Consider the following 27,414-nt stretch of genomic DNA (forward strand, 5'->3'; position numbering starts at 1 on the left):
TCAGCAGTGACCAGTGCTAGTCAGCAGTGACCAGTGCTAGACAGCAGGTACCAGTGGAATAAATGGACCAAGGCGCAGCGTGCGTAGATTTCCACATGTTTAATTTATGCAACTCACCAAAACAATACAGAAACGAACGTGAAGCTATAAAATGCTCAAGGCAACTAACACTAACAAGATCCCACACCAAACAGGTGGGAAAAGGCTGCCTAAGTATGATCCCCAATCAGAGACAATGATGGACAGCTGCCTCTGACAGCTGGCTCCCCCCCCCCCCCCCCCCAAAGGTGCAGACTCTGGCCCGCAAGACCTGACTATAGGGGAGGGTCCGGGTGGGCATCTAACCTCGGTGGCGGCTCCGGTGCGGGACGTAGACCCGGCTCCGCTCGAGGATCCGCCCGCTTCGGTGGAACTCTGGTGCGGGGATCGTCGCTGGAAGCTCCGGACCGTGGATCGTCGCCGGAGGAGCCGGACCGTGGATCGTCGCCGGAGGCTCCGGGCCATGGATCGTCGCCGGAGGCTCCGGGCCATGGATCGTCGCCGGAGGCTCCGGGCCATGGATCGTCGCCGGAGGCTCCGGGCCGGGAACTGTCGCTGGAGGCTCCGGACTGCAGACCGTCGCCGGAGGCCTGGTGCGTCGAGCTGGCACAGGACGTACCGGGCTGGGGAGGTGCACTGGAGGCCGGGTGCGTGGAGCGGGCACAGGATGGACTGGGTTGGGGAGAAGCACAGGAGGCCTGCTGCATGGAGCTGGCACAGGACATACTGGGCTGTGGAGGCGCACTGGAGACGCGGTGCGTAGAACCGGCACACATTGTACTGGAACACTGACACTCTCCTCAAATCGAGTGCGGAGAGCTGGCACAGGTGGCATCGGACGGTTAACATGCTCCTCAGGGCGACTGTCTTGCCTCTCCAGCCAAACCAACAGCTCTCTCCCATCACTCTCCTCAACTTTCGCAAACCACTCCTTGCTCGATCTATCCCAATATTCCTCCTCGGTCTCTGACTCACCCCTCAAATGACCAGGGCTAAGGAGCTCACTGTACTATACTTCTCTAATCGGTGAACCTTTTTAGCGAAGGTAAAACTTCTGCCAGTGAAGGATTAGCAGGCTATGCCGGGTGTTTTAGTGGTGAAGAATGTTTATACATGTAATAACCACTGGCATACATTTGACACCTCAAACGCTACATGCACTCAATGCTATTAGAGTGTAGTTAGGGTGTTGTTGTTCTACAGGTCCCAAGAGAAGGCTCACTCAGTAATAGGCCTGGATGAGGCTAGGGAGTATTGACATATCTGCTTGTTTCCATTTCTGTGTCCTGACTTCAGATATACTGTAGCGTACACAGTGTGGTACTGTGGAGTTTTGACATAATGCCTCTAAATCTACCCACCCCCCACTACAATGGAGCAGGTTTCAACACATTCAAGCTATCTCTGGCATAACTGTGAATTTCACTTTTTCTCAATGCAGTTCATCTCCATGACAGCTATGTCCATCAAGGTGCAGGTATGTGCATTGTGTGTTTCCAGAAAGCAGCTTACGTAAAGAGGTTTTTCCTTTGTGTGCAGGCCATTGGCTGCCAGATTTCCCCAGTTCTTCCCAGTTTGTGGGAAGGCAGTAGATGCTGGTTGCCTGGTTGGTGACTGCTACTGACTCTTGACGCCCATGCTTGTCTCTCGATCATTTGAGAGGGAGGGATACAGTACGTGCTTGTCTCCCGATCATTTGAGAGGGAGGGATACAGTACGTGCTTGTCTCCTGATCATTTGAGAGGGAGGGATACAGTACGTGCTTGTCTCCCGATCATTTGAGGGAAGGATACAGTACGTGCTTGTCTCCCGATCATTTGAGAGGGAGGGATACAGTACGTGCTTGTCTCACAATCATTTGAGGGAGGGATACAGTATGTGCTTGTCTCCTGATCATTTGAGAGGGAGGGATACAGTACGTGCTTGTCTCCTGATCATTTGAGAGGGAGGGATACAGTACGTGCTTGTCTCCTGATCATTTGAGAGGGAGGGATACAGTACGTGCTTGTCTCCTGATCATTTGAGAGGGAGGGATACAGTACGTGCTTGTCTCCTGATCATTTGAGAGGGAGGGATACAGTACGTGCTTGTCTCCCGATCATTTGAGGGAGGGATACAGTACGTGCTTATCTCCTGATCATTTGAGGGAGGCATACAGTATGTGCTTGTCTCCTGATCATTTGAGAGGGAGGGATACAGTATGTGCTTGTCTCCTGATCATTTGAGAGGGAGGGATACAGTACGTGCTTGTCTCCTGATCATTTGAGAGGGAGGGATACAGTACGTGCTTGTCTCCCGATCATTTGAGAGGGAGGGATACAGTATGTGCTTGTCTCCTGATCATTTGAGGGAGGGATACAGTATGTGCTTGTCTCCTGATCATTTGAGAGGGAGGGATACAGTACGTGCTTGTCTCCTGATCATTTGAGAGGGAGGGATACAGTACGTGCTTGTCTCCTGATCATTTGAGAGGGAGGGATACAGTACGTGCTTGTCTCCCGATCATTTGAGAGGGAGGGATACAGTACGTGCTTGTCTCCCGATCATTTGAGAGGGAGGGATACAGTACGTGCTTGTCTCCCGATCATTTGAGAGGGAGGGATACAGTACGTGCTCGTCTCCCGATCATTTGAGAGGGAGGGATACAGTACGTGCTTGTCTCCCGATCATTTAAGAGGGAGGGATACAGTACGTGCTTGTCTCCCGATCATTTGAGAGGGAGGGATACAGTACGTGCTTGTCTCCCGATCATTTGAGGGAGGGATACAGTACGTGCTTTTCTCCCGATCATTTGAGAGGGAGGGATACAGTACGTGCTTGTCTCCCGATCATTTGAGAGGGAGGGATACAGTACGTGCTTGTCTCCCGATCATTTGAGAGGGTGGGATACAGTACGTGCTTGTCTCCCGATCATTTGAGAGGGAGGGATACAGTACGTGCTCGTCTCCCGATCATTTGAGAGGGAGGGATACAGTACGTGCTCGTCTCCCGATCATTTGAGAGGGAGGGATACAGTACGTGCTTGTCTCCCGATCATTTGAGAGGGAGGGATACAGTACGTGCTTGTCTCTCGATCATTTGAGAGGGAGGGATACAGTATGTGCTTGCCGTGACAGCGGCCTGGCTACAGCACTATTTACATATTTAAAGTGGGTGGCTCCTGGGGAGAGAGACATGCACATTTGACTTGAGTTTCTCACCTATCCCACATCAAGAGGTTTTTACTCAGAGTGAGTAGAAGGGTTTCTAGAGCTCTAGCATCTCTGAACAGAGAGCGGGCTGTGATTTGCAAACCAAGTGCAATGCGAAAATGTCAGCAGTCAGACGTCCACCAGCAGGTGGTCCCTAAAACGCAGCGCCAAACGAACGGCCGATCAACATTCGGTGTGTGTGTGTGGTCCCTAACACAGGTTAGTGTTTAGCTGGGAGGGCAGAGTGAGGGCACTAGTTATTTCCCCCAATACAGGTGCTCCTTTGTACAAGGAGTGCTGGTGGTTAATGGTAGGGTTGGGAGCTTTGCAGTTAAACAGGTGATATACATATTCGTGTGTATACATTTTTTTTTTCTCTTTTGAAATGAAAGGAAAAATCGAACATGTTGTTGTGGGGAGAGCCTTATAAAGAACCGTTGATAACAAGGATTGGGAAGGTCAACTGAAAGCAGTTGATCTATTTTGGGAAAACTTGCTACTGGAAGACCGTCTGTATCAGAATGATAGTGATTCTGTGGGAACCGTAAGTTTTCTCATCCATCCCACTCATCCCAACCTCGCATCCTGGTTAGGGGGTCAAACCTCCCCTATTTACTAATAGTCTGTCACCACGGCAACTCAACACAGCCCCGGAGAAATCCCACCGATGCATGTAAGAGAGATTGAAAAAGAGAATATATGGCTGATTCAACTTCACTTTTTGAAACGAGTCTCCTTTCTTGATAATGGAAAGGTTTTTGATATACCAGCACTACCTGTGCTACCAAACACACCATTTGATACTGTTCATCTATCGTGCTGTAATCCATCTTTAAACATTTAATCTGCACTGTCATACTCAGGGGATATTTTGACTCATTTCAGGGGGTTTGATTTATGTGCACATGCTTCTAATGAAATAATCTGAGTGGTTGAATCATGCCTTAATATGTGACAGTTTGATACTGTACTCCTGGAAGTCTCCTCCAAGCCCCTCCAGCCTCCCAGATCTTTCCTCTCTCCATAAACCAGCGACCTCACTGGATGTGTGAGGTCAGCACTGTGGAGTTTCGCTGTAAATCTACCATCACTAGAGAATGAGTCACTCAGCACGGCTCCTCCAGTCCTATCTGTTGCCAGTGGGATACCCCTGAGGTCCTCATGTTACAGTTTTTCATAGGGAACCTTCACGCTTACTTCACTGTTTTTTAATTTAATTGCGCCATTTTTTTTAAACATCTGTTTTTCCAAGAGGAAACTACTTCACACAATGTAGATTTAAGCAAATGTTGTGAAAACTTTACTTTTGGCACTTTGACCTTCTCTAAGGGTTTTGATGTTGATATAGAATTGTGAACAGAGATTTGTGATGGTTTGGTGGCTCCCCATGATCAAAGCTGGATGGCAGTCTCCTCCTCCGCTTTCTCTCTCTAGTCTCTCATGTCTCGGGACAATCGGTCTGGCAGTGCTAAGACGCAGCTGTGTTTGTACTGCAGTGGCGTGCTGGACTTTATCCCCATTCCTCCTGCTGACCCTCTCTGGGGGGGTTGGGGGAGAGGAGAGGAGCAGAGCAGAGTGGTAGGTGGTGTTAGTCACTCCCCAGGTGGCTGAATCTCCCCCATCTCCTCTCCTGGACGCCACAGCCCTATCCTTGGCTCTTACTCTCGGACGCAGAAAACTATGGTGGAATTAGCTGTGATTACCGGAAAAGTGGAGAGGTCAGCATTTGGATGGGACACAAAAATGCCTCCCCCGTCCCCCCAGCTGTCCTGCCGACAGGCCGTTAGCCTCGGCATGGGCAGTAAGAGGGAGAGGTGGACTGTGCAGGAATGTAGTCGACGGCAGTTTACTGTTTTGCCTTTCAGAGGTAACCAAGCATGTCCACACAGTTTTTCTTTCCCCTGCTCCTCTCCAGCAGAGATAAAAGAGGCTGCTTGGAAAAGGAGAGGGGGGGGGGGGGGGGTGGGGGGGGAGAGGATGATTGTTGATCGGCACAGCCCCAAGAAAAGGGCTCAGCGGCCAGCCTTTCTGGTCAGGAGAGAGTCTGGAACCAGCCTTTCTGGTCAGGAGAGAGTCTGGAGCCAGCCTTTCTGGTCAGGAGAGAGTCTGGAGCCAGCCTTTCTGGTCAGGAGAGAGTCTGGAGCCAGCCTTTCTGGTCAGGAGAGAGCCTGAAGCCAGCCTTTCTGGTCAGGAGAGAGTCTGGAGCCAGCCTTTCTGGTCAGGAGAGAGTCTGGAGCCAGCCTTTCTGGTCAGGAGAGAGCCTGGAGCCAGCCTTTCTGGTCAGGAGAGAGCCTGAAGCCAGCCTTTCTGGTCAGGAGAGAGTCTGGAGCCAGCCTTTCTGGTCAGGAGAGAGTCTGGAGCCAGCCTTTCTGGTCAGGAGAGAGTCTGGAGCCAGCCTTTCTGGTCAGGAGAGAGTCTGGAGCCAGCCTTTCTGGTCAGGAGAGAGCCTGGAGCCAGCCTTTCTGGTCAGGAGAGAGCCTGAAGCCAGCCTTTCTGGTCAGGAGAGAGTCTGGAGCCAGCCTTTCTGGTCAGGAGAGAGTCTGGAGCCAGCCTTTCTGGTCAGGAGAGAGTCTGAAGCCAGCCTTTCTGGTCAGGAGAGAGTCTGGAGCTGGTTGTGGAGTTAAAAGCTTGGAGCTGGGTCTTTGGTCCCTGGTCCCTGGTCTCAGACTATTCTTAACTGTAGTCCCAAGGTAAAAAATGTTGCCTTTACGTTCCACACATCTGGAAGTTCTCACAAAGACTTGTACAATAGCCCACCTGTGCTTCATAACTGCAGCGGTGCTGGTGAAGACAGGAGAATTAAGTCCTCAAGTTTCACAGCACAGGATGAATCATGTCTGTCTGCTGAGGGCTCAGTGCTGTTAGTGAATGATGCTGTTCGTCTGGTTATATTCACCAGCTATGGAGCCTTTGCACAGTTTCCCAAATGGTGCTATGGTCCTCACTGGTGTGTCTTGGCTATTTCAAAGGAACAAAACATTGGCTAATTCCATTTGTCTGGAGAACAAATGGAAATAGCATGTTGTCAGGAACGTTATAAAATCATTAGGTTTTTGGCCAAAACTATTTAAGAGCTACTGCCTTCGAGAACTTTTAGAATAACACTACATGTATGGGGAAATATCAGTGTCGAAACAGACCTGCTGGTAGTCAACAAATGTCACACAGGTCACTGAAAGCACCATTGGGCTGTTCTACGGCTAGTTAACATGGACCCTGTGTGAGAGTTCAGAGCACTTCGGAGCGGAGATTGTGTCGGCAGCTGCTGGCTTTTACTGAGCTCATTTGTTCCCACTTACAACGAATTACAACTATATAAAGGCTTTATATAGCATACATAAAGGCTTCATAAGCACTACATGAATGCTTCACAAATGATCTCTAAGCATATATCATACTCTATATGTCATTATTATGAAGCCTTTATGTATGCTCTATAAAGCCTTTATAAGCTGTACTTCGTTTAACGTGTGACTGCTCATTTAGATTGTCTGCCCCAAGGCCTGTACAGTATCCATGTCACTATTACTAAAACACGCTATCAGGCCTCTGATAGTGGTTAGTTCAGGAGGCCTGTACAGTATCCATGTCACTATTACTAAAACACCCTATCAGGCCTCTGATAGTGGTTAGTTCAAGAGGCCTGTACAGTATCCATGTCACTATTACTAAAACACCCTATCAGGCCTCTGATAGTGGTTAGTTCAGGAGGCCTCTGATAGTGGTTAGTTCAGGAGGCCTGTACAGTATCCATGTCACTAACTAAAACACCCTATCATTCCTCTGATAGTGGTTAGTTCAGGAGGCCTCTGATAGAAGTCAAAGATGCTTGGAAGGCCCCATTTCATCCTTCTGTTGTTATTCTAGTTGCATTTGTCTGTAATGGAAGATAATGCTTGGGATTGGGATCATTATTTCACGCCAATATGCCAACATTTTTGATTCCCACATGTTTCAGATGAGGGTGATGTTGACTGAATGAATGGCGGATTTCCATACCGACATGATGTGGATAAGAACAGTGTGTCCTTTAAAATCACTATTCTTCTCTCCTGATGATCTCTTGCTCAACCAGAAGCATTCATACTGTAAACTAGATAACTTCATGAATGATAGGCTGCAGGAGGCCTTTTGTAAATAAGTATTTAGTATTTTTATGCTCAAGTCAGCACTGGTTTTACGGTCCTCTTTGAACTGTAGCTAATGATATGCCACTTTCTTAGGGTACAGTAGATTCCATGCCAATCCTACATCTTAATGAACACTATCTTTTTGTACAGAAAAGGTGTCAGGTCATGAACCTGACCCCGTTCTTTGAATGGCACGATATACACCACATTTACTTCATGTTCTCTCTGCTACCGCACGGCAAGTGGTGTCGGAGTGCCAAGTCTAGGACCAAAAGGCTCCTTAACAGCTTCTACCCTCAAGCCATAAGACTGCTGAACAATTAATAAAATGCCCCCCCCCCCTCCATTTGTTTTGCACACTGCTGCTACTCGCTGTTTATTGTCTATGCATAGTCACTTCACCCCTACCCTACCCCACCCCTACCCCTACCTATGTACAAATTACCTCAACTAACTTGTGCCCCGCACACTGACTCAGTATTGGAACCCCCTGTATATAGCCTCATTATTGTTTTTTTTATTGTTATTTTTTATAATTTTTTACTTTAGTTTATTTGGTAAATATTTTCTTAACTCCTCTTGAACTGCACTGTTAGTTAAGGGCTTGGAAGTATGCATGTCACGGAAAAGTCTACACTTGTTGTATTCGGCGCATGTGACAAAGTTTGATTTGATTCGAAAGCTGCTGCAGTGTCTGCACTGTCAGCATCAATATAATCAAAGACTTTGAGGCCATTGCCTCGGGGTGATTACAGGCAATTGGAGTGGCCACTTCTGTAGAAGTAATCAATACCCTTAGGGCTTGTCTTGTCTTGGTGTAGGAGGCTGGGAAAGCTTGTTTTGTCTCGGTGTAGGAGACTGGGAAAGCTTGTCTTGTCTCGATGTAGGAGACTGGGAAAGCTTGTCTTGTCTCGGTGTAGGAGGCTGGGAAAGCTTGTTTCGGTGTAGGAGACTGGGATAGCTCGTCTCGGTGTAGGAGGCTGGGAAAGCTTGTCTTGGTGTAGGAGACTGGGAAAGCTTGTCTTGTCTCCGGTGTAGGAGACTGGGAAAGCTCGTTTCGGTGTAGGAGACTGGGAAAGCTTGTCTTGGTGTAGGAGGCTGGGAAAGCTCGTCTCGGTGTAGGAGACTGGGAAAGCTTGTTTTGGTGTAGGAGGCTGGGAAAGCTCGTCTCGGTGTAGGAGACTGGGAAAGCTTGTCTCGTCTCGGTGTAGGAGACTGGGAAAGCTTGTCTCGTCTCGGTGTAAGAGGCTGGGAAAGCTTGTCTTGGTGTAGGAGGCTGGGAAAGCTTGTCTTGGTGTAGGAGGCTGGGAAAGCTTGTCTTGTCTTGGTGTAGGAGGCTGGGAAAGCTTGTCTTGTCTTGGTGTAGGAGACTGGGAAATCTTGTCTTGGTGTAGGAGACTGGGAAAGCTTGTCTTGGTGTAGGAGGCTGGGAAAGCTTGTCTTGGTGTAGGAGGCTGGGAAAGCTTGTCTTGGTGTAGGAGGCTGGGAAAGCTTGTCTTGGTGTAGGAGGCTGGGAAAGCTTGTCTTGGTGTAGGAGGCTGGGAAAGCTTGTCTTGGTGTAGGAGACTGGGAAAGCTTGTCTTGGTGTAGGAGACTGGGAAAGCTTGTCTTGGTGTAGGAGGCTGGGAAAGCTTGTCTCGTCTTGGTGTAGGAGACTGGGAAAGCCCTGGGAAAGCTTGTCTTGGTGTAGGAGGCTGGGAAAGCTTGTCTTGGTGTAGGAGGCTGGGAAAGCTTGTCTTGGTGTAGGAGGCTGGGAAAGCTTGTCTTGGTGTAGGAGGCTGGGAAAGCTTGTCTTGGTGTAGGAGACTGGGAAAGCTTGTCTTGGTGTAGGAGGCTGGGAAAGCTTGTCTCGTCTTGGTGTAGGAGACTGGGAAAGCCCGTTTCGGTGTAGGAGGCTGGGAAAGCTTGTCTCGGTGTAGGAGACTGGGAAAGCTTGTCTTGGTGTAGGAGACTGGGAAAGCCCTGGGAAAGCTTGTCTTGGTGTAGGAGGCTGGGAAAGCTTGTCTTGGTGTAGGAGGCTGGGAAAGCTTGTCTTGGTGTAGGAGGCTGGGAAAGCTTGTCTTGGTGTAGGAGGCTGGGAAAGCTTGTCTTGGTGTAGGAGACTGGGAAAGCTTGTCTTGGTGTAGGAGGCTGGGAAAGCTTGTCTCGTCTTGGTGTAGGAGACTGGGAAAGCCCGTTTCGGTGTAGGAGGCTGGGAAAGCTTGTCTCGGTGTAGGAGACTGGGAAAGCTTGTCTTGGTGTAGGAGGCTGGGAAAGCTTGTCTCGTCTTGGTGTAGGAGACTGGGAAAGCCTGTTTCGGTGTAGGAGACTGGGAAAGCTTGTCTCGGTGTAGGAGACTGGGAAAGCTTGTCTTGGTGTAGGAGACTGGGAAAGCTTGTCTCGTCTCTGTGTAGGAGACTGGGAAAGCTTGTCTCGTCTCGGTGTAGGAGGCTGGGAAAGCTCGTCTTGGTGTAGGAGGCTGGGAAAGCTTGTCTCGGTGAATTAGACATGTATCGTCTTTGTGTGGGATCAGTGCCATCCTTTGTGTTTCATGTGAAGGGGGCGGTGATGAGAAGGAGGGTCAGGGTGTGTCTCCACTTCCTGAGGTGAACACTGTCATTAATATACTCCATTGTCCTGTACTTACCTCGGCCACACTGATGTAGTTGGTGTTCTGTGCTAATGTCTCTCACTCTCTTTCTCTCTCTTGCTCTCTCTCTCTCTCCTCCCCCATCCTCCCTGTATAGTTGAAACAGTTGGACAAGGCAGCAGCAGCGGCCCACACCTATTTCCAGGCAAACCCGGAGAGCGTGGAGATGGATCAGAACCTGGAGCAGTACAAGGCTCTGGAGGGCACCGACCTGGACCACTTTGTGGACAGAGAGGCACGGCCACATCAGGTGAGAGTGTGGAACAGGGACTTTTTTGTTTCGGTTTTCCAGACTCAGATTAAGCCTAGTCCTGGACCCTGAAGTATTTTCAATTGAGTTTTTCTTTTGAGAATGATTTTGAATCCAAGACCAGGCTTAATCTATGTCCGGGAAACCTCCCCTCAGTGTCAGTGTTCTTTAGACTGTCATTGATCCATGGAATTTACTGAATGCCTTTTGGATGATTTAACAAATTCAGGCCTTGTTCCAATACCTTTAAACGACATCCTTCTATTCTGTTTTCCCTGATTAACTAATCACTAATCTGACATGGTTGGATTGGCAATAGTGTGCTAAGGAACCATGCTTTTACTTATCCAATCACTTATGGGTCAGTAATTACCTAAAGGGAGAAAGGATGCATTTGAATGCTATTGGAACAGGCCCTGATACAGATAGAGGCTCCTCAGAGCACCCAGTGCTTGCCTTATCGTTGCTTTGGCAGGACCAGGCAGGGTTGCTCTCTCTTAAACCCTCTTGCCTCTTTCTGCCAAGTAGAATTTGGTATACAGTCTTGGAGTTGAACGTGATGGTGTTGTCAGGTCTTCGTATTGCATTGAATACTGTATGAATCCTGCCTACAGTACAGATTCATACATAGTCCGTGCCAGTTAGCGTCAGCTGAACCGGGGGCTGTTTTTAACATTGTTTTCCTGCTTTCTTTCTCTCTTTAGCCGTTCTAAATTAAACTTTATGTGGCTGCATTCTTTGTCTAAATGGTTGTTTTGTCTTTTGTGGAAACATTTTCATGTCTTTAGGATGACAGTGGTCACTACAGTTTAATGAGAGGAGAAGTTTAGGCCATTGACCTTTGCCTGCGGAGAGTACGGAAGCCAATAAAGGTCTGATTGTGGAGGGCTCTGTCAATGCACACACACACTGGACACACACACACACTGTTGTCATTCTGTGGAGGGCTCTGTCAATACACACACACTGGACACACACACACACTGTTGTCATTCTGTGGAGGGCTCTGTCAATACACACACACTGGACACACACACACACTGTTGTCATTCTGTGGAGGGCTCTGTCAATACACACACACTGGACACACACACACACTGTTGTCATTCTGTGGAGGGCTCTGTCAATACACACACACTGGACACACACACACTGTTGTCATTCTGTGGAGGGCTCTGTCAATACACACACACTGGACACACACACACACACTGTTGTCATTCTGTGGAGGGCTCTGTCAATACACACACACACTGGACACACACACTGTTGTCATTCTGTGGAGGGCTGTGTCAATACACACACACTGTTGTCATTCTGTCGAGGGCTGTGTCAATACACACACACACTGTTGTCATTCTGTGGAGGGCTCTGTCAATACACACACACACACTGTTGTCATTCTGTGGAGGGCTCTGTCAATACACACACACACTGTTGTCATTCTGTGGAGGGCTGTGTCAATACACACACACACACTGTTGTCATTCTGTGGAGGGCTGTGTCAATTCTCGCACACACTGTTGTCATTCTGTGGAGGGCTCTGTCAATGCTCACACACACTTGTCATTACGTGGAGGGCTGTGTCAATACACACACACTGTTGTCATTCTGTGGAGGGCTGTGTCAATACACACACACTGTTGTCATTCTGTGGAGGGCTGTGTCAATACACACACACTGTTGTCATTCTGTGGAGGGCTGTGTCAATACACACACACACTGTTGTCATTCTGTGGAGGGCTGTGTCAATACACACACACACTGTTGTCATTCTGTGGAGGGCTCTGTCAATACACACACACACTGTTGTCATTCTGTGGAGGGCTGTGTCAATACACACACACACTGTTGTCATTCTGTGGAGGGCTGTGTCAATACACACACACACTGTTGTCATTCTGTGGAGGGCTCTGTCAATGCTCACACACACTGTTGTCATTATGTGGAGGGCTCTGTCAATGCTCACACACACTGTTGTCATTCTGTGGAGGGCTGTGTCAATGCTCACACACACTGTTGTCATTCATTGTATCACTCGGTGGTGTCTGTCTGTCTCCACATACAGACTACACTACACAGGTTTACTCTTATGTTTTTGTCATGTAGCAGGCAGATGCAACTTGTATTGAGTAGCTCACAGTAACTGTCTTGGCTGCAACTCTGTGTGTATAGTTATCATGGTCCCAAGCTCAGCTAAATTCTTCCTCCTCTTTTTCTCCCCAATGCTCCCCTCACTTATCCTCTCTATCTCTCCCACTTTGTCCTCCTCCCAAATCCTCTTCTTCCTACCTTTCTCCCCCTCTATCCTATTCTCAACCTTCTCTCTTCCCCTCTCTCTCTCTTCCCACACTCTACCCCTCTCTCTCTCTCTCTTCCCACCCTTCACCCCTCCCTTTCTCCCCTTTTCTCCACACAGCGGTCCTTCTCAGCGGGGGTGAAGCTGTATGACAATGCAAACTATGAGGAGGCCATCTCCCTGTTCGAGGAGGCCCTCCAGGAGTACTACAGGGCTGACGTGGAGTGTCGGGCCCTCTGCCAGGGGCCCCAGAGGTTCGAGGAGCAGGACCATATCCTCTACCGCTACAGCCTCTACCAACTGATCTCAGGTCAGTCACTATCTTGTCCTATGTTTCATCATTCTAGTGTCTATAACACCTCCTTTGTGGTGTCTATGTAGAGTCTTGAAAACCTATGTAGGGTCTAGAACACATCCTATGTAGGGTCTATAACGCCTATGTAGTGTCTATAACACGTATGTAGTATATATGTAGGGTCTATAACACCTATATGAAGTGTGTAACAGCTATGTAGTGTCTAATCCCTGTATGTAGTGTCTATAACACCTATGCAGTATCTATGTAGGGTCTATAACACCTATATGTAGCGTCTATGTTGTGTCTTATGTTATTCATATTGTCTCATGTTTTGTTTTATATATTTTTATTTTTACATATTGTTTTACTGAATTCAGAGTTGCATTTGTTGGCTCTGAAAGAATTCAACTCTTGTTGTACTCTGATGCTAGGTGACTCAGTTTGTTGACATGAATAGACATACATGAATATGTAGTATGTGGTGTATGGATGTGACCTGCTTGTTCTGTGTGCTGAGTGTGGCTCCACAGTGCCAGACCAGAACACCTTAGGTCAGAGGTGTCAAACTCATTTTGCCTCGCAGGACGTATTTGGTCTTTACCGAGGTCCGGAGGACCCCACTTAAAATTGGTTATATTGCCTCGCTGTCAAAATTTGCCCAAATTTGTCCTCTATTCATCACTTTCGGCATTGTTGATACCCCTGACTGTCTAGCTTTCATTTTGAAGTCAATAGTCTATACATGTAGATACATAAGAATTTCTACAGTTATTTTTTACATTTTAAATGACTTGAAACGGTCTACTTTAGTAGTTGATCTTTCTGTTTTACAGCTAAGAGAAGGGGTGAAGCTGGACTATAAACAGCTCTCTTCTTTCAGCGGGTGGTTAACATTGTTTACAAGCCCCTGGTGCAAAATGTAACTCTCCCCCTCAGAGAAACACAGCCTTGAGTTAAAACAGCAACATATCATGTTATGGAAGTGTTGCTTTAATGTAGGATGAGAAACTGCTCTTGGTGAAGTGTTTTGATATGGCGTACAGACCCTTTTTTTAATCTTATCGTGACTTTTCTCCCAACACTAGACACTTTTTGTGTTGAAGATTAGTCATAGATTACAACATATTTGAATGAGGTGAAGTTTGAGATGGCTGCCATGGTTGGGTCAACATTTGCTCAGATTAAGAAGAATTAGCTGAAACATTCTTGCAAACAGAATCTTGATTGATTTCACAAAAATTACTCCCTTGCTTTGGAAATTGTTACATTCTTTTCATGTTATGAGGTCAAAACAACATGAATGTTCAAATAAATGGACTGCTATTTCATTTTGAAGGGAGTACCGGTAAACTCTATTTAACAGCAGTTATCCCTACGCCATATCTCATGTGGTTGTGCCATTCATTTTGAAGGAGATCTACTTAGCGTAAATTACCTCCTCGAGGATCCTTTTTTTCAGATAAATGATTTTTCCACCTGGACTGCTTTATGGCAGAGCTCATTTTGAAATACCTCCCTTCATCTCTGTTGGCCGCTCAAAGGAAATGTCACGCGAGACTTGATACACCAATGACTCCTCAAACTCCTCAAACATATTGTCGTTCTTGGCCTTTCCTGTGTAATATCCTGGTATTGTCGTTTCAAAACATTGTTATAGCCACAAGTTACTCTTTGGCTAAGTGATCCAACAGACCACTGAACATGTTGAAAGGAACTCTAAAAGGGTGAAGATGAGTGCAGGAAAAACTAATTGCTAGTCCAGAGAGTGTTTCAAGGTAACATATTGATTGTTTTAAACAACACAGAGTGTAATGTGTACTTCACGCATTCCTCCTTAGTGAATGGTGTGTGTTTGTGGTGGGATACTGTGTTAGCCGTGTGTGTATGTCTGTGTACGACTGCACATGCATAGCCTCATAGGATCTGTATGACGTGCTCCTTAACTATCTTAGACCAGTGTACCCAACTACGGTCCTCCAGTAGCTTTCCATCTATGTTGTCAATGCCAGGAGGTTTGTCATTATTGATCGATCACAATCATTTTTCCACCTCTCCCACAATAACTTTACTTTATTTCTCTATTTGGTTAGGTCAGGGTGTGATTTGGGTGTTCATTCTAGTTTTCTATTTCTTCGTTGGCCGGGTATGGTTCCCAATCTATCGTTATCTCTGATTGAGAATCATACTTAGGCAGCCTGTTTTCCACCTGAGTTTGTGGGATCTTGTTTTTGCACAGTTACTAGGTAGCCTGCAGAACGCTACGTTCGTGTATTCTTTTGTTGGTGTTCATCTAAAAAAGAAAGAAAGATGTACACTTTCCACGCTGAGCTTTGGTCTCATTCCGACGACAGACATAACACTTTGCCAATAAAGTAATCATTAAAATAATTGCCAACATCAAATGTTTTTGTGATGAATAAACCATCTGATTCAATGAAAGGAGTTCATCTGCTCATAAATTAATTTACAGTACTTATAAAGAATGAAGGATTTTTTAAATTTTTATCATTGATCTTGGCTTCATAATACAATACTATCAATCATACAACCACTATCATCATTATCACCACTATTATCACTATCACTACCACCACTACTATCACTACCACGACTACAACCACTATCACCACTACTATCACTATAACCCTCACTACCATCACCATCACTATCACCACTACTATCACTATCACCACTACTATCACTATAACCCTCACTACCATCACTATCACCATCACTATCACCACTACCACGACTACTATCACCACTACTATCACTATAACCCTCACTACCATCACCATCACTATCACCACTACTATCACTATCACCACTACTATCACTATAACCCTCACTACCATCACTATCACCATCACTATCACCACTACCACGACTACTATCACGATCACTATCACCTCTACTATCACTATCACCACTACCACGACTACTATCACGATCACTATCACCACTACTATCACTATCACCACAACTACTAACACCAGTACTATCACCCTCACTATCACCACTACCACCACTACCATCCCTATCACCACTACCACGACTACTATCACCACTACTATCACTATAACCCTCACTACCATCACCATCACTATCACCACTACCACGACTACTATCACGATCACTATCACCACTAACACGACTACTATCACGATCACTATCACCACTACTATCACTATCACCACGACTACTATCACTATCACCAGTACTATCACCCTCACTATCACCACTACCATCACTACTGTCACTATCAACCTCACTATTACCACCCCTATCACCACTACTATCACTACTATCACCACCACTACCACCCTCACTATCACCACTACTATCACCCTCACTATCACCACTACTATCACTATCAGCCTCACTACCATCACCACTACCACCACTACTATCACCATCACCACCACTATCGCCACTATCCAATTGGCTCCTGTCCTCTCCACTGACTGACTGCCTCCAGCCCCTCCAGCCTGACATCAGTGAACAATACAGTAACGTTACACCACAGCATCATGAAATCAAAAAGACTGCCTCTCCTAAAGAATTGAAATATGATTCATTGATAACATCAGGCTTTTTTCTCCAATGTGTGAGGGCAACAAATACAAACATGGGCTGGACATCAAATGAACCAATACACAGACTATCAGCGAGGGGAGAGACTATCAGCGAGGGGAGAGACTATCAGCGAGGGGAGAGACTATCAGCGAGGGGAGAGACTATCAGCGAGGGGAGAGACTATCAGCGAGGGGAGAGACTATCAGCGAGGGGAGAGACTATCAGCGAGGGGAGAGACTATCAGCGAGGGGAGAGACTTATCAGCGAGGGGAGAGTTTATTGTTGTGTTTCTCTCTCAAATTCTAGAGCTATAGGAGTATCAGGTTGTCTGGACTTCCCTGACCTCTGACTTCACAGAGCTTGACTCACAGGAGCATGTCATTGGTAACCTGAATCCCACCTCTGTCATCTTTCTTTTCTGTTTGTCACAGAGAAAGGATGATGATATTTTATACATACACTGAGTTTACAAAACATGATGAACACCTGCTCTTTCCATGACATAGACTGACCAGGTGAATCCAGGTGAAAGCTATGATCCCTTATTGATGTCACTTGTCAAATCCACTTCAATCAGTGTAGATGAAGGGAAGGAGAAAGGTTAAAGAAGTATTTTTAAGCCTTGAGACAGTGTATGTGTATGTGTGCCATTCAGAGGGTGAATGGACAAGGCAAAATATTTAAGTGGGTTTGAATAGGGTATGGTAGTAGGTGTCAGGTGCACTGGCTTGAGCTGGTCAAGAATGGTCCACCAGCCAACTTGACACAACTGTGAGACGCATTGGAGTCAACATGGGCCAGCATCCCTGTGGAACGCTTTCAACACCTTGTAGAGTCAATGTCCTTGACGAATTTAGGCTGTTCTGAGGGCAAAAAGCGTTGTAACTAAACATTAGTACGGTGTTCCTAATGTTTTGTGCACTCAGTATACATACGCACATGCACACAGACAGACACACACACACACCTCCGGTGAGATCAATTCAATGTCACCTCAGTGTCTCAGTGACCAGGCTAACTGTAATACACCTCAGCATCTCAGTGACCAGGCTAACTGTAATACACCTCAGTGACCAGGCTAACTGTAGTACACCTCAGCATCTCAGTGACCAGGCTAACTGTAGTACACCTCAGCGACCAGGCTAACTGTAATACACCTCAGCGTCTCAGTGACCAGGCTAACTGTAGTATACCTCAGTGACCAGGCTAACTGTAATACACCTCAGCGTCTCCGTGACCAGGCTAACTGTAATACACCTCAGTGACCAGGCTAACTGTAATACACCTCAGCGTCTCAGTGACCAGGCTAACTGTAGTACACCTCAGTAACCAGGCTAACTGTAATACACCTCAGCGTCTCAGTGACCAGGCTAACTGTAGTACACCTCAGTAACCAGGCTAACTGTAGTACACCTCAGTAACCAGGCTAACTGTAATACACCTCAGCGTCTCAGTGACCAGGCTAACTGTAGTACACCTCAGTAACCAGGCTAACTGTAAATACACCTCAGCGTCTCAATGACCAGGCTAACTGTAATACACCTCAGTAACCAGGCTAACTGTAGTACACCTCAGTAACCAGGCTAACTGTAATACACCTCAGCGTCTCAGTGACCAGGCTAACTGTAGTACACCTCAGTAACCAGGCTAACTGTAGTACACCTCAGTAACCAGGCTAACTGTAAATACACCTCAGCGTCTCAATGACCAGGCTAACTGTAAATACACCTCAGCGTCTCAGTGACCAGGCTAACTGTAGTACACCTCAGTAACCAGGCTAACTGTAGTACACCTCAGCGTCTCAGTGACCAGGCTAACTGTAATACACCTCAGCGTCTCAGTGACCAGGCTAACTGTAATACACCTCAGTGACCAGGCTAACTGTAATATACCTCAGTGGCTCAGTGACCAGGCTACCTGTAATACACCTCAGTGACCAGGCTAACTGTAATACACCTCAGTGACCAGGCTAACTGTAATATACCTCAGCGTCTCAGTGACCAGGCTAACTGTAATACACCTCAGTGTCTCAGTGACCAGGCTAACTGTAATACACCTCAGTGTCTCAGTGACCAGGCTAACTGTAATATACCTCAGCGTCTCAGTGACCAGGCTAACTGTAATACACCTCAGTGTCTCAGTGACCAGGCTAACTGTAAAACACCTCAGTGACCAGGCTAACTGTAATACACCTCAGCGTCTCAGTGACCAGGCTAACTGTAATACACCTCAGTAACCAGGCTAACTGTAATACACCTCAGTGTCTCAGTGACCAGGCTAACTGTAATACACCTCAGTGTCTCAGTGACCAGGCTAACTGTAATATACCTCAGTGACCAGGCTAACTGTAATACACCTCAGCGTCTCAGTGACCAGGCTAACTGTAATACACCTCAGTGACCAGGCTAACTGTAATACACCTCAGCGTCTCAGTGACCAGGGTAACTGTAATATACCTCAGTGACCAGGCTAACTGTAATATAGCTCAGCGTCTCAGTGACCAGGCTAACTGTAATACACCTCAGTGACCAGGCTAACTGTAATACACCTCAGCGTCTCAGTGACCAGGGTAACTGTAATACACCTCAGCGTCTCAGTGACCAGGCTAACTGTAATACACCTCAGTAACCAGGCTAACTGTAATACACCTCAGTGTCTCAGTGACCAGGCTAACTGTAATACACCTCAGTGTCTCAGTGACCAGGCTAACTGTAATATACCTCAGTGACCAGGCTAACTGTAATACACCTCAGCGTCTCAGTGACCAGGGTAACTGTAATACACCTCAGCGTCTCAGTGACCAGGGTAACTGTAATACACCTCAGTGACCAGGCTAACTGTAATACACCTCAGTGACCAGGCTAACTGTAATATACCTCAGTGACCAGGCTAACTGTAATATAGCTCAGCGTCTCAGTGACCAGGCTAACTGTAATACACCTCAGTGACCAGGCTAACTGTAATACACCTCAGCGTCTCAGTGACCAGGGTAACTGTAATACACCTCAGTGTCTCAGTGACCAGGCTAACTGTAATATACCTCAGTGACCAGGCTAACTGTAATACACCTCAGCGTCTCAGTGACCAGGCTAACTGTAATACACCTCAGTGACCAGGCTAACTGTAATACACCTCAGCGTTTCAGTGACCAGGGTAACTGTAATATACCTCAGTGACCAGGCTAACTGTAATATAGCTCAGCGTCTCAGTGACCAGGCTAACTGTAATACACCTCAGTGACCAGGCTAACTGTAATACACCTCAGCGTCTCAGTGACCAGGGTAACTGTAATATACCTCAGTGACCAGGCTAACTGTAATATAGCTCAGCGTCTCAGTGACCAGGCTAACTGTAATACACCTCAGTGACCAGGCTAACTGTAATACACCTCAGTGACCAGGCTAACTGTAATATAGCTTAGCGTCTCAGTGACCAGGCTAACTGTAATACACCTCAGTGACCAGGCTAACTGTAATATACCTCAGTGACCAGGCTAACTGTAATATAGCTCAGCGTCTCAGTAACCAGGCTAACTGTAATACACCTCAGTGACCAGGCTAACTGTAATACACCTCAGCGTCTCAGTGACCAGTTAGTTCTCATTTACAACTGCGACCTAGCCAAGATAAAGCAAAGCAGTGCGACACTAACAACAGAGTTACACACAGTCTATATACAGTGTGTGCAAATGTAGTAAGATTAGGGAGGTAAGGCAATAAATTGGCCATAGTGGCAAAATAATTACAATTTTGCAATTAAACACTGGAGTGATAGATGTGCAGAAGATGAATGTGCAAATAGAGATACTGGGGTGCAAAGGAGCAAAAAATAAATAACAATATGGGGATGAGGTAGTTGGGTGGGCTGTTTACAGATGGGCTGTGTACAGGTGCAATGATCGGTAAGCTGCTCTGACAGCTGATGCTTAAAGTTAGTGAGGGAGATATAAGACTCCAGCTTCAGTGATTTTTGCAATTCGTTCCAGTCTTTGGCAGCAGAGAACTGGAAGGAAAGGCGACCAAAGTAAGAGTTGGCTGGTGATAACAATCGAGAATGTATAATAACCAGTGGAATGAAAAACACCGTATGAAATACCAACGTTAGTGTAGCCAAATATTGTTAGTGGTTCATCGTCATTATTATACAACTCAATGCTTTTTCTGTGCTTTACATGAGTAATGAATTAATTGACCTGTATCCTCTCCACCCTCCTGTGTGTGTTTCAGACCACTTCACCCAGGTGCTGCACTGTGAACACGAGTGTGTTAGAGACCTGTCCACTCGGCCCGGTCGTCTGTCTCCCATGGAGAACTACCTGCCTCTGCACTACGACTACCTGCAGTTTGCCTACTACCAGCGTGAGTAACATTACCTTACACTGCCTCTACACTATGACTGTCTGCAGTTCACCTACTTCCTGAGTGAGTAACATTACCTTACACTGCCTCTACACTATGACTACCTGCAGTTCACCTACTTCCTGAGTGAGTAACATTACCTTACACTGCCTCTACACTATGACTACCTGCAGTTCACCTACTTCCTGAGTGAGTAACATTACCTTACACTGCCTCTACACTATGACTATCTGGAGTTCACCTACTTCCTGAGTGAGTAACATTACCTTACACTGCCTCTACACTATGACTATCTGCAGTTCACCTACTTCCTGAGTGAGTAACATTACCTTACTCTGCTTCTACACTACGACTACCTGTAGTTCGCCTACTACCTGAGTGAGTAACATTACCTTACTCTGCTTCTACACTATGACTATCTGGAGTTCACCTACTTTCTGAGTGAGTAACATTACCTTACTCTGCTTCTACACTACGACTACCTGTAGTTCGCCTACTACCTGAGTGAGTACCGTTACCTTACTGCACCTTACTGAATCTTACTCCGCCCTACTGCACCCTACTGAACCTTACTCTGCCATATTGCACCTTACAGAACCTTACTCTATCCTACTGCACCTTACTGAATCTTACTCTGCTCTACAGCACCCTACTGCACCTTACTCTTCCCTACTGCACCTCACTGAACCTTCCTCTACCTTACTGAACCTTACTCTGCCCTACTGCACCTTACTGAACCTTCCTCTACCTTACTGAACCTTCCTCTACCTTACTGAACCTTACTCGGCCCTACTGCACCTTGCTGAACCTTCCTCTACCTTACTGAACCTTACTCTGCCCTACTGCACCTTACTGAACCTTACTCGGCCCTACTGCACCTTACAGAACCTTACTCTGCCCTACTGCACCTTACTGAACCTTCCTCTACCTTACTGAACCTTACTCTGCCCTACTGCAACTCTAGACTATGGTTGCGTCCGAAATGGCACCCATTTGACCAGAGCCATTTGGACAACTGGTCTAAAGTAGTGCTCTATATAGGGAATAGGGTGGCATTTGGGATATAGGTTATTATGATTACCTGAAGTTCACCTACTACCAGCATGAGTATTACCTTACTTCACCCTACTTTACCCTGCTTGACCTTGCTTGCAGACAGGGTGTGGTTTTCAGACTACAAGGGTGGCCAGCCCTCATCCTGGAGGGTTGCCGTGTGTACAGGCTTTTGTTGATTGACTAACAAACCCACACCCATCTTAAATGAGATAAGTATTCACCTGATGACTCACACAGAGAGCTGGGAAATGCTCTGTGGAGAAAGACTAGGAACTGTATTCATAAAGCTTCTCAGAGTTAGAGTGCTGATCTAGGATCAGCTTTGCCTTTTAGATTGGAATGAATGGACAGAACTCCTAATCTGGGATGTTTTGTGAGTACAGGCCTACACAATCAACACCCAACAGACCAGGACCACACCTCAGTAGGGAACCACACAAACTCATTCAGCAACATCTGGTGTCCGTATCTAAAAATATATGCACGCATGACTGTAAGTCTCTCTGTATAAAAACCTCTGCTAAATGGCATGTATTATAATAGGCCGGCAGCCTTTGTCTTCATCCTAAATGGCACCCTATTCACTGTATAGTGCACTACTTTTGACCAGAGTCCATAGGGAAATAGGGGGCCTAAATAGGGAATAGGGGGCCATTTGGGACAGTCTGTGTAGTCTGGGCTGATTGGGGATCAGACGTTAGAGGGAGAGAGAGACGGGTTGGCAGGACAGTACAGCAGCGGAGAGAAGGAGGGAAAAGACGATGTGATGAATACTTATGAGCTCATCAGATCATGTCTAATGCCCCTGCACCACATGTCTAATAAACCAAGTGGATTGTGGGATTCTAGGAAAAACAGAGCTCAATGAATCATTCCCAACAGCGGCACTTACTGTGTCGTCTTCCGTATATATTGCACTATTCCCTATATATAGAACAGGGTACCATTTGGGACACATCTGACATCTGTGTGAATACTGTGTGAATACTGTGTGTGAATACTGTGTGAATACCGTGTGAATACCGTGTGTAAATACTGTGTGTGAATACTGTGTGTGAATACTGTGTGAAGCTCTGCAAGGCTCTACAGTTGAAGTTACTTGGAGACTGTGGGAGATGCCGTTAACCATATAATTAGTTATTTAATAGGATCTCTATGCTATTGACAGTGAGGAGTGTCAACGCTGAGTCTATAGCAGGCTGGACTTTCGAGGCAAAGGAGAGATTTTCAGTCCTGTTTAAATGCAAAGGCCTTGTCACCCTTTGAGATCGAATGGGGTCTCTTGGTCTCTTTTACAAGGCCCCATGTAAAAGTATATGTTAACCTTTCACATGGGGGAGAGAGGTAAAGAGAGAGAGACAGATTGAGAAAAAAGAGCAAGAAAAATTGTCTTAAATGTTCCAAAAAGTGTTTTATTGTCTATTGTTGCAATGTTTCATGTCATGCCAATAAACATTTTTAAATTGTTAAAATGGAAATTGAGAGAAATGGAGAGAGAATGTGCAGTTATCCATCAACGTCTCTAATTGCTTGTTAAAAAGACAAGTCTCCTCACTCAGCAGCCTCTCATTGCTCTGCGGGAAGCTGTTTCCTCAGTAATCCGTGCGGTGACATTGTCGTTTTTATGGCCTGAAAGCCCCTCGCTGTTTAAGACCTGGGAACCAGGGCAACCTGAAGAGACGTGCTGACCACAGAAACACTCGCTGCCTTTGCCCCTCCAATAAGTGGTTTCAGAGCCAAGCTGCTTTACAAGCTAGTAAAGCACACGTGTGTGTGTGTGTGTGTGTGTGTGTGTGTGTGTGGGGGGAGGGGGTGTACAGTGTGTGTTACTAGCAGGTCACTACTCGCTTTAGGATCTTTAGATACAGCAGATATACTGCACATCCTCCTCACACCTAGTCAGTCCTACCAGCCATCCTCCCCAGTCCCAGTTCTCTCCTAGCCTGGAGCAGCAGTGTGGGTGTGTGGGAGTGCGTGTCTGTGTTTCCACTATCTCACCCAGCCTCTGACTGCCTGTCACTGCTCTAGCATCTTGCTCCAGTGTGCTCATGGTTCTGGAATGTTCAGCTGCTAGACTTCCAGAAGCTCCAGACACACATCTCATCCATGGCCTAGGGGGCTTTGTTACATGTGGCTTTGTCTGTGCTGACCTGTATGAGTGGGGAAACTCTTCCTCAACAGTGCAGAATAAGTGTAAAGTAGCAAAACTATCAATATACATTAGTGCACTCTATAGGGAACAGAATGCCATTGGGAACACACAGCCTTACAGGGTAGTTCAGGGAGGGAGTCTGAGGTGTGGTGACCGGTCCTCACACCTAATTCTGTTGATCATTTTTCTCTCTCACTCTTTGTTCATCTCGCTCTCTTTTTCTCTCACTCCTTACCCACTTCTTTCAATTTCAGTATTCAATTCCATTTTCAATGTTCAGCTCTATTGGCACAGTAGGAACCAGCCAGTGTCGCCAAAGCAACAGAACACAGTAATATCGATATCTACCTCATAATGTGCACTTTCTCTCACTGTCTCTCCCTGTCTCTCCAGTCAATTTCAATATTTAATACCGTTTTCAATTCAAACAAGCTTTATCGACACAAGAACCTCACAACGTTGCCAAACAATACAACAGAACAAAACACTACTGTCCATTTCATCATGTCTTCTTTCTCTCTCTGTCTCTCCAGTTAACATGGTGGAGGAGGCCTTGGCGTGTGCCCAGTCCTACCTGCTGTTCCACGAGGGGGACGAGTTTATGACAGAGAACGTGGAGTACTATAGAGAGGCTATAGGTCACGACCTCAAACCCCGGGAGGTAAGACCTTGGTTCCGTCCAAAATGGTACCCTATTCCCTATATAGTGCACTACTATTAACCAGGACCCATATGAGCTATTCCCTATATAGTGCACTACTATTAACCAGGACCCATATGAGCTATTCCCTATATAGTGCACTACTGCTGTCTACATAGGGAACAAGGTTCCATTTAGGACCGTATGCATTCTACATGGGACACAGGTGTGTGTGTGTGTGTGTGTGCCAGCCAGCCAGCCGACATACTGTGCAGCTAATGACTGGTCACTACTAGTGTGTTTGTATTCCTCAAACCTTCATTCCATTTCAATTCAATTGAAGGGGCTTTATTGGCATGGAAAACACATGTTTACATTGCCAGAGCAAGTGAAGTAGATGATAAACAAAAGTCAAATTAAACATTACACTCACAAGTTCCAGAACAATAAAGACATTTCAAATGTCATATTATATCTATATACAGTTAAAGTACAAAAGGGAAAATAAATCAACATAAATATGGGTTGTATTTACAATGGTGTTTGTTCTTCACTGGTTTCCCTTTTCTTGTGGCAACAGGTCACAAATCTTGCTGCTGTGATGGCACACTGTGGTATTTGTTGTTTTCTAATTCTGTGTATTCTGAGGGAAATATGTCTCTCTAATATGGTCATACATTGGGCAGGAGGTTAGGAAGTGCAGCACAGTTTCCACCTTATTTTGTGGGCAGTGAGCACATAACCTGTCTTCTCTTGAGAGCCATGTCTGCCTACGGCGGCCTTTCTCAATAGCAAGGCTATGCTCACTGAGTCTGTACATAGTCAAAGCTTTCCTTAAGTTCGGGTCAGTCACAGTGGTCAGGTATTCTGCCACTGTGTACTCTCTGTTTAGGGCCAAATAGCATTCTAGTTTGCGCTGTTTTTTTGTTAATGCTTTCCAATGTGTCAAGTAATTATCTTTTTGTTTTCTCATGATTTGGTTGGGTCTAATTGTGCTGCTGTCCTGGGGCTCTGTGGGGTCTGTCTGTGTTTGTAAAAAGAGCCCCAACCTCTTCTCGAGGTTCATCTCTCTGTAGGTGATGGCTTTGTTATGGAAGGTCTGGGAATTGCTTCCTTTTAGGTGGTTGTAGAATTGAACAGCTCTTTTCTGGATTTTGATAATTACCGGGTATCGGCCTAATTCTGCTCTGCATGCATTATTTGGTGTTCTACGTTGTACACAGAGGATACTTTTGCAGAATTCTGCATGCAGAGTCTCAATTTGGTGTTTTTCCCATTTTGTGAATTCTTGGTTGGTGAGCGGATCCCAGACCTCACAACCATAAAGGACAACGGGTTCTGTAACTCATTCAAGTATTTTTAGCCAGATCCTAATTGGTATGTCAAATTTGATGTTCCTTTTGATGGCATAGAAGGGCCCTTCTTGCCTTGTCTCTCAGCTCGTTCACAACTTTGTGGTAGTTACCTGTGGCACTGATGTTTAGGCTGAAGTATGTATAGTTTTATGTGTGCTCTAGGGCAACAGTGTCTAGATGGAATTTGTATTTGTGGTCCTGGCAACTGGACCTTTTTTGGAACACCATTATTTTGGTCTTACTGAGATTTACTGTCAGGGCCCAGGTCTGACAGAATCTGTGCAGAAGATCTAGGTGCTGCTGTAGGCCCTCCTTGGTTGGGGACAGAAGCACCAGATCATCAGCACACAGTATACATTTGACTTTTGACAGATTCTAGTAGGGTGAGGCCGGGTGCTGCAGACTGTTCTAGTTCTAGCTTCATTTTGTACTCTAACTTAGCATTCAGTCCTTATAAAGTTCAATTTATCGTTGCAATGTATTTTTCTTCTTGGCTTTTGAAAGTAAAAAAAATAGCTTCAGACTAAACATTACTCACTCAGTTCCAGGTTGGATGGTGTTTTCAGTTTGTTTGCCAGAGCATTTGCTTTATAGCTTGGGCCTTCCAGGTAAATCTGTAATTCTGTCCAAAATCAGGTTGTAGGTTTGAAGTTTTGATTTGAAGTGAAGGTTATGTTGTGGAGGGTAGCATCCTGTATGTGTCCCTGCCAAAAAATACAAGTTTATCTAACTCTAAATGTATCTTTTTTTAAAGAACATGCTGAAAAATGCAGGTGCTCATCTGCTCATGACCTCTGTCTCTCTGTCCCTCGCGCGCTCTCTCTCGCTCTCCCTCTCTCTCTCTCTCTCTCTCTCTCTCTCTCTCTCTCTCTCGCTCTCCCTCTCTCTCTCTCTCGCTCTCCCTCTCTCTCTCTCTCTCTCTCTCTCCCTTGCTGTCTCTCTTTCTCGCTCCATCCCTCTCCCATTTCTCTCTCTCATACTCGTCTCTCTCTCTCCCTCCCCCCCGCTCTCTCTCTCTGACTCTCTCTGTCTGTCCCTCTCTCTCTCTCCCTCCCTCTGCTCTCTCTCTCCCTCTCCCCCCTTTCTCCCTCTCTCATATCTCTCTCCATCTCTCGGTCTCTCTCTCTCTCTCTGTCGCTCTCTTTATTTCCCCCTTTCTCCCTCTCTCTCTCTTTTTCTATCTCTCTCTCTCCCTCTCCCCCCTTTCTCCCTCTATTGCTCTCTCTCTCTCTCTCTCTCTCTCTCTCTTTTTCTCTCTCCTGCTCTCTCTCTCTCTCTCCTGCTCGCTCTCTCTCTCTCCTGCTCTCTCGCTCTCCCTCTCTCTCTCCCTTGCTGTCTCTCTTTCTCGCTCCATCCCTCTCTCATTTCTCTCTCTCATACTCACTCTCTCTCCCTCCCCCCTCTCTCTCTCTCTCTGACTCTCTCTGTCTGTCCCTCTCTC

At 46.3% G+C, this 27,414-nt stretch overlaps 1 protein-coding gene across 1 annotated transcript in view; it reads left to right on the top strand.

Annotated features, from left to right (window-relative positions):
- LOC110534688 (prolyl 3-hydroxylase 2) overlaps nucleotides 1-27,414 on the top strand; it is a 102,501-nt gene that overhangs the window by 55,697 nt on the left and 19,390 nt on the right. Inside the window, exons 2-5 of the mRNA XM_021619656.2 lie at nucleotides 10,087-10,239; nucleotides 12,659-12,848; nucleotides 20,639-20,770; nucleotides 24,512-24,639. Of these exons, the coding sequence (XP_021475331.1) occupies nucleotides 10,087-10,239; nucleotides 12,659-12,848; nucleotides 20,639-20,770; nucleotides 24,512-24,639 (603 nt within the window). The remainder of the gene's footprint in view (nucleotides 1-10,086; nucleotides 10,240-12,658; nucleotides 12,849-20,638; nucleotides 20,771-24,511; nucleotides 24,640-27,414) is intronic.

The sequence above is a fragment of the Oncorhynchus mykiss genome, chromosome 1, assembly GCF_013265735.2.
Source record: "Oncorhynchus mykiss isolate Arlee chromosome 1, USDA_OmykA_1.1, whole genome shotgun sequence".
NCBI lineage: Eukaryota > Metazoa > Chordata > Actinopteri > Salmoniformes > Salmonidae > Oncorhynchus > Oncorhynchus mykiss.